Source organism: Chiloscyllium plagiosum, chromosome 16, assembly GCF_004010195.1.
Source record: "Chiloscyllium plagiosum isolate BGI_BamShark_2017 chromosome 16, ASM401019v2, whole genome shotgun sequence".
Taxonomy (NCBI): Eukaryota; Metazoa; Chordata; class Chondrichthyes; order Orectolobiformes; family Hemiscylliidae; genus Chiloscyllium; species Chiloscyllium plagiosum.
The window spans coordinates 40,394,399-40,410,713 of record NC_057725.1 but is presented as its reverse complement, the minus strand read 5'-3'; the positions used below and the strand labels follow the sequence as shown (position 1 = coordinate 40,410,713).

At 39.9% G+C, this 16,315-nt stretch overlaps 1 protein-coding gene across 3 annotated transcripts in view; it reads left to right on the top strand.

The window, feature by feature from the left end:
• The window catches only part of sbf2 (SET binding factor 2), a 582,458-nt gene that overhangs the window by 485,437 nt on the left and 80,706 nt on the right, over positions 1-16,315 (top strand). For all 3 annotated transcript variants that reach the window (XM_043705903.1, XM_043705905.1, XM_043705904.1), the window contains exons 25-26: positions 1,332-1,480; positions 13,994-14,192. In XM_043705903.1, coding sequence (XP_043561838.1) covers positions 1,332-1,480; positions 13,994-14,192 — 348 coding nt within the window. The remainder of the gene's footprint in view (positions 1-1,331; positions 1,481-13,993; positions 14,193-16,315) is intronic.

The window sequence follows — 16,315 nt, the reverse complement described above, 5'->3', positions numbered from 1 at the left end:
TGGCGCTGTGAGGCAGCAGTGCTAACCACTGTGCCACCATGCTGCCCACTTATGCAATGACAAAATAAATGTTTAAACTAGTTTAAATCAGTTTTGCTTTTCGACATAATCAACCAAGAGAAATTTATTATTAAAAAGTTAATGGCCAAGATTTAGTGCTACTGACTGGGTTTCCACCTCATACATTAGAAAACCAGTTTGAGCCATGAATAACTTCTGTGGGAGAGTGTTTTCAGTGACATTGGGTAGCACCTTATCTTCCACACAATGAAGACCCCACTATTGGAAATGGCATCCCCATGAGCTGTGTCAATTAAATGCCAGCAACTGTCTGTTGCCATTAGTGCAATCAAGTGCAGTGCCTGCTGCCACTGATGCTCCAGCACCCAAGCTGAGGATTACCACTAGATCTCTGGACATAGGTGGCTGGGGAGGGATGGGCTTGTGGGGGCTGGGTCACCAGCGCTGGTGTGAGAGAGTCGCAAAATATGGAGAAGGCTAGTTGTCAGCAACCCCCTCCCACTTTCCTGATTTCCTGATGCTGGGTCCTTTTGACATACAATAAGTGGCAACCCTCCAATCACCATCCCCCAAGTGAACACTGTCAATAGGAATTGTTGGATGACCTTTGGCAGGCTGTGGGAAGCCCTGTGATTCCCATTATATTCCTGAATTATCATTAAACTCTGGTGAGCGCAAATGAACTTGCTCTCTATTGGCTCATTAATGAGTCTGATTGATATCCTGCTACTGGTAGGTGGTGAGGTTCCACATCAGGTCTTTGCACCCTCAGTTTAATTGGGAACAGTTTTCCTAATATCAAGATTCCAATGTGGATTCTGTCATCTGTCCTGATCACCATTGCCTTCCACCTGCATCATAATCCCCACTGGTGTGGGCTCTGTTAACTTCTGCTCAGTAACTCAGACTCTTACCCTTTGGTGTAAGTAAAAGTGGTACTGCTGAAAGTAAAATCCCAGATGGAGCAACAAATAACTGTTGCCTATTTTGTGTAAAGAAAATACTTAAAGCTATTTGAGATATTCATTAACTTCAAAGAAAGTTCTGTTTCAGTTTTGTAGTTGATTAATGTAGAAATTACATACTTAGGTAGTTTTTTTATTGGAATGAACAACATATACAATTAAATAGTTATCCATGTGAAATTATGCTGAAATGAACCACTTCTTACTGAATATTTTTAAGTTATTGAGGTCTGGTTGTAAATTTTTCAAATATTTCAAGTATTCAACATATTTGTCCCAGAACGTAGAAAAAAAAACTGTTTGTTTCATAACATGTTTACTGACACTTTTTGAAATGATTTCTAGCACCCTTTCTAAGAATATTGTAAGAAGTGCAAAGAAGGCTGGAAAAATGACCATAGGTCGTCAGTACACAGTCAAAAAGAAGCCAATTGTTTTGACAATAGATGAAAGAGGAAATCGATCAGGCTGGAATGAAGAGGATGATATTTCAGGTAAGATGGGAAATAGTGACCTTATAGAGGTTTTTAAAAATTCATTCATGGGATGAGGGCATCGCTGGCTTGGCCAGCATTTGTTGTCCATCCCTAATTGTCCAGAGGACAGTTAAGAGTGAACCCCATTTCTATGGATATGGAGTCACATGTAGGCCAGACCAGGTAAGGATGGCGGTTTTCTTCCCTAAAGGACATGAGTGAACCAGATTGACGATGGATTCCTGGTTACCCTCGACTCTTAATTCCAGATATTTATTTAATTCAAATTAATTCAAATTTGCCGTGGGAGGGTTTGAACCTGGGTCCTCAGAATATTACCTCAGTCTCTGGGTTAAGAGTCCAGTGATAATATCACTAGGCTATTGCCTCCCTTTTCAAACATCAGGGGCATGAATAGGGTAAATAGACAAAGTCTTTTCCCTGTGATGGGGAGTCCAGAACTAGAGGGCATAGGCTTAGGGCAAGAAGGGAAAAATTTAAAAGGAACCTAAAGGGTAACCTTTTCTCACAGAGGGTGGGCCACATCTGGCCAACGGGACTGGATTAATTTAGGATATCTGGTCAGCATGGACGTGTTAGACCAATAGGTCTGTTTCCATGCTGTATGTCTCCGTGACCCTATGACTCTGTAGGAAACGGTGGGGAAGTGGGAGATCATTCACCTTGGTCCCAGAAAGCAAAATTAGTGTACATTCTAGATGATGATAAAACTAAGAACTGTGGAACAGGAAAGAGATTTTTGAGTCCAAATATATCGATTAAGGTAGATTAAGGAATATAGAGTTGTAGATTTTTTATCTCAAGGTGGCTGGGTTAGAATGAAAACCAAGTTCTCTATTACTTCAGTTGACATGTTTGCAAATAATATTAGAAAGTTTTTGAAGAAGAAAAATTGTTTAGGGTTTCATGGCTATGAGTTGCTGTTGCAGAGAACGAGCAAGATCATGACAGCATGAGCCAAATGGCTGTTACCTCTACATTAACCATTCTATAATTTGTTGATCTGCCTGAGAATCTTTGTTTTATTGTTCTTCCATTAAAATTGTCATAGTCGAGCAAAAGAAATCTTGTAACAGCAATAAAACTTTGTATTTGTTTCAGCCAGATAATGTCCTTTGTATTTGAAAGACAGAACGGTCTGGTTTTTGGAGTAAAAATATCCATGGGGCTAAAAGTCCTCAGTAGTATTAAAATGTAAATTGAACAACTGCTTCCAGAGGCCATACATGTATGCACAAATATGGAAGTCAGGATGTTGCTGTCCCCATACCAGTCCATGGTATCTCAATGAAATGTTGAGCATTGAAACATATGAAATGGCATGAAGCAGTAAATGCATGATGCTCGGGCTTTTCTATTCAAATATAACGACATTTGTAACAGTGTGATTAGTCTTAATCACTGCCAAGCAACCTTTCATGCATTGAAAATTGACTTTTGCAAGATCTTATTCATTCTCCAATTTTTGGAGGTTTAAACAATAAAAGAATTTAACCATTTTTAATATTGATTTTCTGATGCTACTTTAACTCTCCATTTTTAGAGCATAGAACATTACAGCTCAATATAGGCCCTTCGGCTGCTCGATGTTGCACCAACCTGTGAACCAATCTGAAACCCATCTAACCTACACTATTCCATTCTCGTCCATATGCCTATCCAATGACCATTTAAATGCCCTTAAAGTTGGCGAGTCTACTACTGTTGCAGGCAGTGTGTTCCATGCCCCTGCTACTGAGTAATGAAACTACCTCTGACATCTGTCCTATATCTATCGCCCCTCAATTTAAAGCTATGTCCCCTCAATTTAAAGCTATGTCCCCTCATGCTAGCCATCACCATCCAAGGAAAAAGGCTCGCACTATCCAATCTATCTAACCCTCTGATTATCTTATGTCTCAATTAAGTTGCCTCTCAACTTCTCTCTAACGAAAACAGCCTCAAGTCCCTCAGCCTTTCTTCGTAAGACCTTCCCTCCAACCAGGCCATATTCTAGTAAATCTCTGAACCCTTTCCATAGCTTCCACATCCTTCCTATAATGTGGTGACCAGAACTGTACACAATACTCCAAATGTGGCCGCATCAGAGTTTTGTATAGCTGCAGCATAATCTCATGGTTCCAAAACTCATTCCTTCTACCAATAAAAGGGAACACACCGTAAGCCTTCTTAACAACCCTATCCACCTGGGTGGCAACTTTCAAGAATCTATATACCTGGACACCGAGATCTTTCTGCTCATCTACACTACCAAGAGATTTACCATTAGCCCCTTACTCTGTATTCCTGTTACTCCTTCCAAAGTGAATCACCTCACACTTTTCCACATTAAACTCCATTTGCCACCTCTCACCCCAGCTCTGCAGCTTATCTATGTCCCTCTGTAACCTACAACATCCTTCGTCACTGTCCACAACTCTAATGACCTTATTGTCATCTGCAAATTTACTAACCCATCCTCCTATGCCCTCGTCCAGGTCATTTATATAAATGACAAACAACAGTGGACCCAAAACAGATCCTTGCTGTACCCCACTAGTAATTGAACTCCAAGATGAATATTTCCCATCAACCACCGCCCTCTCTCTTCTTTCAGCTAGCCAATTTCTGATCCAAACTGCTAAATCACCCTTAATCCCATGCCATATATTTTGTGCAATAGCCTACCATGAGAAACCTTATTTAACTCCTTACTGAAATCCACATACACCACACCAAACTCTTTACCCTCCCACCTGCTTGGTCACCTTCTCAAAGAATTCAATAAGCTTTGTGAGGCACAACCAACCCTTCACAAAACTGTGTTGACTATCCCTAATCAACTTATTCCTCTCTTGTATAAATCCTTACTCTTATAACCCTTTCCAACACTTTCCCACAACCGAAGTAAGGCTTATAGGTCTATAATTTCCAGGGTTGTCTCTACTCCCCTTCTTGAACAAGGGAACAACATTTGCTATCATCCATATTTCTGTCACTATTCCTTTAAAAGATGACAACATAAAGATCAAAGCCAAACACTCGGCAATCTCCTCCCTAGTTTCCCAGAGAATCCTAGAATAAATCCCATCCAGCCCAGGGGACTTAATTAATTTTTACACTTTACAGAACTGCTAGCACCTCCTTTTGCACCTCCACCTCATCTCGTCTTGTAGCCTGTACCTCAGTATTCTTCTCCACCACATTGTCTTTTTCCAGCGTGAATACTGACGAAAAGTATTCATTTAGTGCTTTCCCTATCTCCTCTGACTCCATACACAACTTGCCACTGCTATACTTGATTGGCCCTAATCTTTCTCTAGTCATTCTTTTATTCTGGATAGCTATAGAAAGCCTTAGGGTTTTCCTTGATCCCATCCACCAATAACTTCTCATGTCCCCTCCTGGCTCCTCTTAGCTCTCTCTTTAGGTCTTTCCTGTCTGACTTGTAACTCTCAAGCTCCCTAATTGAGCCATCACAACTCATACAACATAAGCGACCTTCTTCCTCTTCCTCTTCACAAGAGATTCAACTTCCTTAGTAAACCACGGCTCCCACACTCGACAACTTCCTCCCTGCCTGACCGATACATACTTATCAAGGACCCACAATAGCTAGTCCTTGAATAAGCTCCACATTTCAATTGTGCCCACCCCCTGCAGTTTCCTTCCCCATCCTATGCATCCTAAATCTTCCCTAATCGCATTGTAATTGCCTTTCCCCCAACTATAACTCTTGCCCTGTGGTATATACCTGTCCCATTCCATAGCTAAAGTAAACATAACCAAATTGTGGTCACTCTCACCAAAGTGCTCACCTACCTCCAAATCTAACACCTCGCCGAGTTCATTACCCAGTACCAAATCTAATGTGGCCTCGCCCCTTATTGCCTGTCTACATACTGTGTCAGGAAACCCTGCTGCACACGGACAAAACTGACCCATCTAAAGTACTTGAACTATAGTATTCCCAGTCAGTATTTGGAAAGTTAAAGTACCCATAACAACTACCCTGTCACACTCACTCCTATCAAGGATGATCTTTGTTATCCTCTACATCTCTGGAACTATTTGAGGCCTGTAGAAAACTCCCAATAGGGTAACCCTCCTTTCCTGTTTCTAATCTCAGCCCATATACCACAGTAGACGAGTATTCAAACGTTCTTTCTGCAACAGTAATACTGTCCTTGACTAATGATACCACACCACCCCCTCTTTTACTATTTTCTCTGTTCTTACTGAAACATCTAAATCCTGGAATCTGCAATAACCATTCCTGTCCCTGCTGTACCCATGTCTCTGAAATGGCCACAACATCAAAATCCCAGATACCAACCTTGCTGCAAGCTCACCCATCTTATTCTGGATGCTCCTCGCATTTACGTAGACACACTTCAAGCCAACTTCTTGCCTGCCCGTACCTTCTTGCAATCTTGAAATCTTAGTTCTGACTTCACTACTCTCATCCTCCCATATACTCGAACTACAATTTTGGTTCCCATTCCCCTGCTGAATTAGTTTAAACCCATCCGAAGAGCATTAGTAAATTTCTCCCCTAGGATATTGGTACCCCTCTGGTTCAGGTGAAGACCATCCTGTTTGTAGAGATCCCACCTACCCCAGAAAGAGCCCCAATTATCCAGGAATCAAAAACCCTCCCTCCTGCACCATTCCTGTAGCCACATGTTCAACTCCTCTCTCCCTATTCCTCACCCCGCTAACATGTGGCATGGGCAACAACCTAATAATATCAATTCTATTTGTTCCAGCTCTAAGCTTCCACTCTGGCTCCCTGAATTTCTGCTTTGAACCCCCATCTTTCTAAATACCTTTGTGGACCATGACTTGGGGTTGTTCCCCCTCCCCCTCAAAGATCCCGAAAACACAACCAGAGACATCACAAACCCTGGCACTTGGGAGGCAGCACACCAACCTTGAGCCTCTCTCATTCCCACAGAACCTCTTATCTGTCCCCCTAACTATGGAATCCCCTATATCTAATGCTTTGCTCTTGTTCCCCCTTTCCTTCTGAGCAACAGGGTCAGACTCTGTGCCAGAGACCTCGTCCCCATTTCTTATCCCACGTAAGTCATCCTCTCTAACAGTATCCAAAAAGGTATACTTGTTGTTGGGGGGGACGGCCACAGGGGATCCCTGCACTGCCTGTTGGTTCCCTTTCCGTCCCCTGATGGCACCCATCCACCTTCATCTTTTAACTGAACTGTGATTACCTCTCTGTAACTCCTTTCAGTAACCCCCTCCACTTTCCAAATGATCTGAAGTTCCTCCAGCTCCAGTTCCCTAACCCGGTTTTCAAGGACCTGGAGTTGGGTGCGCTTCCCGCAGATGCAGTCAGCAGGGACACTACTGATGACCCTTACCTCCCACATTCTGCAGGAGGAACATTCAGCTACCCTAACCTCCATTCCCATTATTCTAAATTCCCAACGAGACGACTGAAAAACTAAAAAAACAAAACCAGTCACCTAACTAATCGGCACACAGAGCCTTTTTTTTGGTTAGAGGTCACTCTATTTTCTTTCTATATACCAACAAATGTAAAATTGATGTGTGAGTCTGAGAAACTACATGATAACAAGCCTATTTTTAATCTAAATACCAGCCTTTTGCAAATATTTTCAGTTTCAAAGAATTGAAAACAGCATTTTGAACTATCCAAACAAAAAATCTACAAGATTAAATAACTAACCATGGATATTAGGAGATATTATTTCATTGTGTTGGGCCCCGTATTTTGGAAACATTCATTGTTCAGCAAGCCAAAAACAACTTCCTGATCCAGTAAAAATCTTTCTTCAAACAGAAATATTTTCCTCTGCTCCAAATGCGTAACTAGTCTTTTGTGAAACGTAGTTTTACCATAAACTTCTTAGGCTGATGTATCACATCAGTGCCAGCAATGTTGAAGCTCTTGAAATGAAAGCGAAAGTGGCAATATGGATCTGAAGTTAACTAAGTAATAGGAAATGGAGTGTGATTGTTTTTCAGACTGGAGTAGGTTTCGCATTGTGAATCCCCAGGCTGGTACTGACACTACTGCTTTTCTTTATATATCATAATAGATGTGAGTTTGTAGGGTACAATCCAACATCAGTGGTAAGGGAACTATTGGGAAAAATTCTGGCAATCATTTTGAACAGACATGGATTAATCGAGGATAGTCAGGATGGCTTTGTCAAGGAGAGACCATTGCTTTCAAGGAGGTGACAAGATCTATGGCTGAAGATATTGCAATGTAGTCTGTGTGGACTACAGCAAGGCATTTGACCAGATCTCTCATGGGCAACTGGTCAAGATGATAAGAGCCCATGGGATCCAGGAAAATTTTGTAAATCAGACCCAGAAACAACTTAGTGGCAGGGGGCAGAGGTTAATGGTCCAAGATTGTTTTTGTCACTGGAAGCCTGTATACAGTGCCAGACTGTAGAGTCTGATGCTGGGTCCCTTGTTGTTTGCAGTGTACATTAATTATCTGGCCGTTACCTAGGAGGTTTGATTAGATATGTACAAAAGTTGGTACACACATCTTTGAAGGCAATAGTATAGGTTGATAAGGTGTTAAAGGCACATGGAATCATTGCCTTTATTAGCTGAGGGATTGGGTACAGGAGCAGGGAGGTAATAATGAAGCTATGTAAGCCACCGAGTACTGTGTACAGTTCTGGTCTCCATACTTAGGAAGAATGTGATTATACTAGAGACTGTGCAGAGGAGATTTGCTAGACCTTTGCCTAGGCAGGACCGTTTCAGCTCTGAAGTTAGCTTGAAGCTATTTTCTTTACAGTAGAGAAGGCTGAGGGAGGACGAAGTGGACAAGATTATGAGGAGCACATATAAGGTAGATAGGGAGAACTTTTCCTTTTTAATTAAAGCATCGATAACCATGGAGCATAGATTTAATTTAATTTATAGGAAATTTTAGAGTGAATTGAAGGAAGAATTTTTCACCCAGTGGGTAGTGGGCTCATTCCTGAAGAAGGGCCTGTGCCCGAAACGTCGAATCTCCTGTTCCCTGGATGCTGCCTGACCTGCTGTGCTGTTCCAGCAATAAAGTTTCAACTTTGATCTCCAGCATCTGCAGACCTCACTTTCTCCAGTGAATATCTGGCACTGCCTGAAAGGCTGGTAGAGTTAGAAAGCATCACAATTGAGAAGAATTTAGATAATCACTTGAAATGCCATAAAATGCAAGGCTACAAGTCAAATGCTGGTAATTGGACAAGAGTAATTATGTTCTTGACCAGCAAGGACATGGAGAGCAGGACTTCTTTTTATGCAGAAAAATTCCGTGACACTCTTTTCACCATTTTCAGATGAGACAAAACTTGAAAGTTTAATGAACTGTGAGGAAGACAGTGCTAAAGTTCGACAGAACACAGACTAGTTGATTGGGTATGCATGTAGAGAATGAAATTCAATTCAATTTACTGAACTGTTATTTTTGGTAGGAAAAATTAAATGAAGCAATTGAATATGAAGGGTATAGTTCTGAAAGAATTACAGGAACAAAGTCACCTGGAGTGATATGTGCATAATTTTTTGTAGATGGCAGGGTTACGGAAGGTTTTAAAAGGGCACACAGGATCTTGGGCTGGAAAAGTAGAGACATAGAGTATCAAAGCAAGGTAGCTGTGGTGAACCTTGATAAAACACTGGTTCAACCACACCTGGAGTATTATATCTGATACTGAGCACTACGAAGGAGAATATTGAAGTTTTAGAAGGAAAGCAGACAAGATTCACAAAATTGCCCCGGGGATGAGAGACTTCAATTAAGTGGATGCAGTTGAGAAGCTGGGAGTGTTCTCCTTGGAAGAGAGAAGGTTGCGAGGAGATTTTTTTTTTACGACATGCTCAAAATCATGAAGGGGCTGTGTGAACTATTCCCATTGGTGGAAAAGACAGTGTCACAATATAAGGTTAATGGAGAATCTGCAGTAACGTGATGGACAGCTGTTTTAATGTGGCAAGTGGTGAGTATTTGGAATATATTACCAAAGAGTGGTGGAGATGGGTTTGATTGTAGCTTTCAAAAACAAATTTGTTAAATGCTGAAGAGAAGAAATTTGCAGGGCTGATGAGAAAGGGCAAGAGTTAGGGAGCAGGGAGCTGACATAAACACAGACAGGCATGAGTTATTTTGTGCTGTTGTCATTCTATGATCTAATCATGTAACTGTATGATATCTCAGATACACATCAAAAGAAATATCAAAGTGAGCAAAATGTCAGATGGAGTAAGTTACTTATTTCACATTTATCTCAGATGGTTCACAGCAGGACTTATTGCTGTTCAGCCAATCACTTTTTCCATTTTTGAGTCCACAAAATTATTTTTAATTGAGAGAAACTGAATGTACATGTATGCAAATCATATTTCACCTTGAATTATTTGGCTGCCACCATATCATTTGAGTTTGCAAATTAATTTGCATTGCTAGCCAGTTATGTTTTTTTTAATTGAACAAGTAGAGAGATGACTTCTAGCATGACACATTTTAGTTCAGACTTTTTATTGTGCTATGTAAAGAAATATGAAAGACTTCTTCATATGGTTTATATAAGGAAGTAGGGAAATTAATCTTGCTATAGAGTCAGCACAGAAACTGATCATTGGACTAACTAGTCCATGTCAACCATAAACCCAAACTAAACTCATCCCAACTGCCTGTGATTGGCCCTTATCCTTCCAAATGTCTCTTACTCATGTATTTATCCAAATGTCTTTTAAATGTTATAACTGTACTTCCTCTGGTGGTAAATTTCACATACTAACCATTCTGTGTTTTTACAAAAAGTTGCCTCTCGTCTTTTTGAAATCTTTTTCCTCTCACTGTAAAAGTATGCCCTTCGTCTTGAAATCCCCCAACTGAAGGAAAAGATATCACCATTCACCTTATTGATACCCCTCGTGATTTCATAAATCTTTATAAGCTCCTTCCCGCAACCTTCTACGCTCCAGTGAATAAAGTCCCAGTCTATCCACCCTCTACTTATAACTTAAGCCTTCCATTCCCAGTAACATCCTTGTCAATCTTTTCTGAACTCTCTCCAGCTTAATAATATCTATTCTATAACAGGGTGACTAAAACTGGACATGGTACTCCAGAAGAGGCCTTACATCCTGTACAACCTCAACATGATGTCCCAACTCCGAAACTCAAATGTCTGAGCAATGAAGGCAAGCGTGCAAAATGCCTTCCTAGCCACTATGTCCAAATGTGACACAAACTTCAAAGAATTATGAACTTGAACCCCTAGGTCTTTCTGTTCTACAACACTATCCAAGGCCCCGCTTTTAATTATACAAGTCACATCCTCCTTTGACCAAATGGCAATACCTTGAGTTTATCCAAATTAAATTCCATCTGTCACTCCTCGGCCCAATTGATCAAGATCTCTTTGTAATCTTAGATAACCTTCTTCGCTTTTAGTGTCATCTGCAAACTCACTAACTATGCTGTCCATGTTCTCATTTAAATAATTTACATAAATGACAAACAAAAGTGGACCCAGCACCTATCCCTGTGGAACACCGCTGGTAACAGACCTCCGGTCCAAAAAGCAACTCTCCACCACCAGTCTCTGTCTCCTGCTGTTAAGCCAATTATGTATCCAATTGACAAGATCACTCTGAATCTCATGTGATCTAACTTTACTAATTAGTCTACCATACAGAACCTTGTTCAAGGCTTCACTAAAGTCGAAATAAACAATGTGTACTGCTCTCGTCCTCATCAATCTTCTTGGTTACTTCCTAAAAGAATCTCAATCAATTTGTTTTGAAACTGGATTGGTTTATGCCAGGATAGATTTCCTCTTTGTTGTAGCTGTAAAATGTGATGTAAGGTATACGTCATGCCAAATCACACAACCCTGAAAGCCCCTGGAGTGTCTGGAGTAAATGAAAGTTCAGTGTTTCCATTAAGTTATGTGAAGCACCCCAGCAACTTCAGCACCGCAAATGGGCAACATTGGGAGAAAAATAGACTTGGACTCAGTGGGTTAATAGGATCATAGAGTCAGTGAACAATCATAATAAATGTCTTTCAAATAATGTTTACCCCAACTGATCTTCTCCAACAATCAGGCTAAATGACAACAATCATTAGCACAACTGCAATACCTCAGGCTGTGTCTTAGTATGGCTAAATCCTTTGAGGAATTTTTGCACTAATCTTGATAATGTAACAAGGTCAATATATTTTGGAACATATGATCTATTATTATCACATGTACGAAGATAGTGATACAGTACTCCAGTGAATAAAGTAGGAGAAAGTGAAGACTGCAGATGCTGGAGATCAGAGCTGAAAATGTGTTGCTGGAAAAGCGCAGCAAGTCAGGCAGCATCCAAGGAGCAGGAGAATCGACATTTCGGGCATGAACCCTTCTTCAGGAAATCTCCATTTCCTGAAGAAGGGCTCATGCCCAAAACGTCGATTCTCCTGCTCCTTGGATGCTGCCTGACCTGCTGCGCTTTTCCAGCGACACATTTTCAGCTCAGTGAATAAAGTCCCAATCTATCCAGCCTCTTGTTATAACTCAAACTCAAGCCAAGTGTTGTCTTGCATGCTAATCAGACAAATATCTTGCATTAGTACATTAGGGTAATAGAAAGAATGCAGAATATTGTGTTGTAGTGACAGAAGGTGCAGAGGAAGGTCAACTCTAATATGAGAGATTCATTCATGAGTCTGATAACAGCAGGGAAGAAGTTGGTCGAAATGATATAAATGTTTTCTCTTTACATGTCTGGAATTATGTTATTAAATCAGATGTGGTTGAACTCTGGGAAAAACAAAGTTCCTGTCAGTACACACCTTTTGTGAGATTCCTCCTCCATTCTGGCTGACCCTGATTTCTGTATTCATGTTTTCTGCTTGTTCTGGCATTAAGCCTAGTCATGGTCTCGACCAACAATCAAAGTATGCCTAAACTGTGCAGATAACCTTGGACAGGAAATTTGTGCAATCCTTTGTTTTGTTCGCCAGAATAGAAGCGTACAGTATTTTAGCACAGATGGAAATTGTTCCAACTGTCATACCTCACTGATTTGAAAATATTGATTTCTTAATCCCAGGTCATGTGAAATTGCTCTTTCTATTAAAATAAATGGATTGATGTTTCAACTAATGCAGACAAAAAGAGAAAATCAGTCATTTCTGTCCTTAAAGTAGCCACTGAAGAAATTTCAAATGTATTTTCAGCATGACAGCCATGCAAAATTGTTACTTTGGTGCGAAGAAACTTTGAAAAAAGTATCTGAAAGCATATTTCATATCTTTTCAAATGGCTCACACTAAAAACTGTAAAATTGAGAACTTATATGTTAAGGTTTGTTCATTTAAATATATCTCTTTACCATCCTCCCCGCCCACTTCAACATCAGTTGAGACACCTCTCTGTGATGTCAGAAGGGAATGGCTTAAATGATTGTAATTTGTAGATTTTGTGATTCATTGGTTAAAATACTGTAACATAAATCATTTTACAACTAATATTTGAATGCCATTTTCACTCTCATGCCTTGTACATATTTGTTTACCCCAAGAACAAAGGAAACATGTATTGGAAAATAATATTAAATTAATTTTTAACTATGTGGATTTAATGAAAACAATACAAATCTGCATTCTGAATTCTAGATATTTTTGAATAATATTCTAACTATTATTAATTGCTTTCAAATAACTCCCAGTATTTCACTGAAGAAGGTATTATATGTTTGCGCACAACATTTTAAAAAAGTAAAGGCTAAGACATAAGTTAAATGCTGTCAAGGTATACACAGTTGCCTTAATGAAGAAAGAAATGGGTGAAACACACAGTGACCAGCCGCATTGATTACATTTCCTCAATCTTGCTCCCTTACTCCATTCTCAATCAGATTTGTACTACCAATAACAGCTTTCATAGCACCTTTCCTTTTCCTTAAATGTCACAAGGCTTTCAACCATAATCTTACGCATTCTCCTTCTTTCCAGAACCACAATCGGGTTCCCCTTACCTCACCTCTGTGTCACAGCCTCCACCATTTCCACTACCTTAATATAATGTCAAGACCAAACACATCTATTCCTTCCCCTTCCCTTGTAACATTCCACAGAGGCCATTCCCTCTGCCAACACCCTGCTACATGACCCAATCATCCAACACCACCTCGCATTCTCTTGGAATCTTCCTATGCAAGTGCTTTCAAAGTCATTAAATGGGGTCACAATTTTCAAATTAATGCACAGTTGGCAATAGCAAAGCGAGTTTCATGAGAAATTGATGTAGCTTCAAGTGACAAAAGAGTTTTGAGACGAGTACACATGTCAATTCAGCAGAGTTCCTTTTTAATTTTGTGTTATTTATCTTAAATGTTAATTTGGTTTCTGTTTTCACCGATTCTGCCAGATTTGCTGAGTATTTTCAGTATTTCTTATTTTTACTTCCAGTATATGCAGTGTTTTTCATTTCTCACGAGCCAGTAGTTAATAATAATGTCCATTATTGCATTTTATAGCTTCAGATGATGGCGAACTTCCCACAAGTAGCACTTTGAAAGCTTCAGAGAAGTCAACTATGGAGCAGTTAGTAGAGCGGGCGTGCTTTCGAGACTACCAGCGGCTGGGTCTGGGAACTATCAGTGCAAACTCATCACGTTCCAAGGCAGAACACTTCAGGATAACTGCTGTCAATAGGATGTATTTACTATGCAGAAGGTCAGTATGTTTTATGTGTTCTTTGCAGCCAAGGTTAGTGCTTGATGGTGGCACAAAGGCATTTTGGTGAATTGATGTGCAGGTCCTCAGTATCAGTGAAATACTTCAAAATCAATTAAATGGAATCACAATATTGACACCAATGAAATGTAGGCAATAACAAGCTAGTTTCATGTATAGTTCATAAGTTTCAAGTGACAAAAAAGAGTTTTTGTCAATTAAGCAAAACTCCTTTTTAATTTTGTGATCAGCTACTGCATATTGAAATCACTTGAATACTATATTGATATTTCTGTACCAAAGTCTTTAATGGAGCACAAGAAATGTATGTTAGATCGTTTTTAAAATGTTATGCATACATGTGCTCACTTTGCAGCAGTGGTCATGAGACAGTGATCAAGAATGGGAGCCTGACTTTTTTTTTGCTTTGCTCAACACCCGAGCTTTGGGACACTTTGGCAGAATTGATTATCCAGACACACATCTTGCGCACAACATTGTGGGAATATGATATTGTAACAATAGCAAACACCTGGCTCAAGTAAAGGTCAGGATTGAGTAGTATGTATTCCTTGATACAAAGTGGTTAGAAAAGAGAAAAAGGAAGAAATGTAACCGTATTGGTCAGGGAGAATGTCACAATGCTGGAGGGTTTCCGAGAAGGGGACGCACACAATATATTTCACTAGAGTTAAGAAACCAGAGATAACATCATACTCTTGGGGTATTCCATCAACCACTAACCAGTATAAAAGATTAAAAGGAACAAATTTATTAGAAAATTACACCAACGTACCAGAGCTCTAGAATAGTTGTAATGGAGAACTTTGTACAGTTTTAAATAGTAATAATTTAATGGAAAGAGTTTCTGAAACATTTGAAAAAAATTGTTTCCAACCCAGGAAAGAAGGAGGCATGGCTGAATCTGATTCTGGGAAACTAGATGTGTCAAATGAATCAAGTATCAACAGAATATTTGAAGGACAGTGGTCAGAGTATAATAACTGTTCCCAATGAAGGGCTTTTGTCCGAAACGTCGATTCTCCTGCTTCTTGGATGCTGCCTGACCTGCTGTACTTTTCCAGCACCACACTCTCGACTATCATAACTGTTAGTTTAGCAGTGGAAAAGAATAAAATGGGAGGGCCAACTTCAACAGAGACAAATCTGACTCAAATAAATTAGAATCAAAGACTAACACAGAACTGTAACTGAATAACAGTTACATTTAAAAAAGAGATGGTTCAGGTGCTGAGAAGGTATATTCTCATGAAGTGGAATAGTAGGATAAATTACTCCAGAACTCCATGTATGATGAAAGAGCTGGTGCACATGATAGACAATCAGTTGATACTAGAAATGAGAGCTAACTGAATACGCAGTTCAGGGGATATTGAATAGAAAATAGAGAAGCAAAGACAGAAAATTAAAAGAGACTGGCATCTAACGTACAAAGTAAAAAGGCAGTAGAAAGAAGTGTGGGATTACTTCGCATCATGGTTACATAACATGGTTAACATACTGAATGCGTACTTTGCATCTGTCTTACCCAAGGAAAGAGAAGCTTCCCGAATCATTGTGAAGGAAGAGGTAACTGAGATACTGGGTGGACTAAAAGTTAGTAAAGAGAAAGTATTAGAAAGGCAGGCTATACTTAAAGATGCTGAACCACCATAAGCAGATGAGATTTATCCAATGATACGGAGAGAAGTAAGGATGGAAATTGTGTAGGTTATATCCATACTTTTTAATCCACCTTAGAAACAGGAATGGCACTCGAGGAATGGTGAATTGCAAACGGTTGGCCTTGGTGGCATTACTTGCTAACAAATATGATTTTCTTTCCAGGACTTCCTCTTGCCAATGGGTACTGAAGAATTATCCCTTCATTCAGCACATTAGTCCGAATCTGTTTCCTCTAAGCAAAGGTCTCTCAGGCATTGACATCAATGCTGCTTTTCTTGAGAGAAACCTTCAAGGAATCTTTGAAATACTTCTGTTGTCGTCCTGTTATTCTAGAGTCTTCCCTGAGGTGGGCGGAGAAGGTTTGCTTTGGCAGTCAGAACTTAAATACCCTAAGCAAGTGGCCAGTACATTGTAGTTGGCATTGAATGATTATGGCC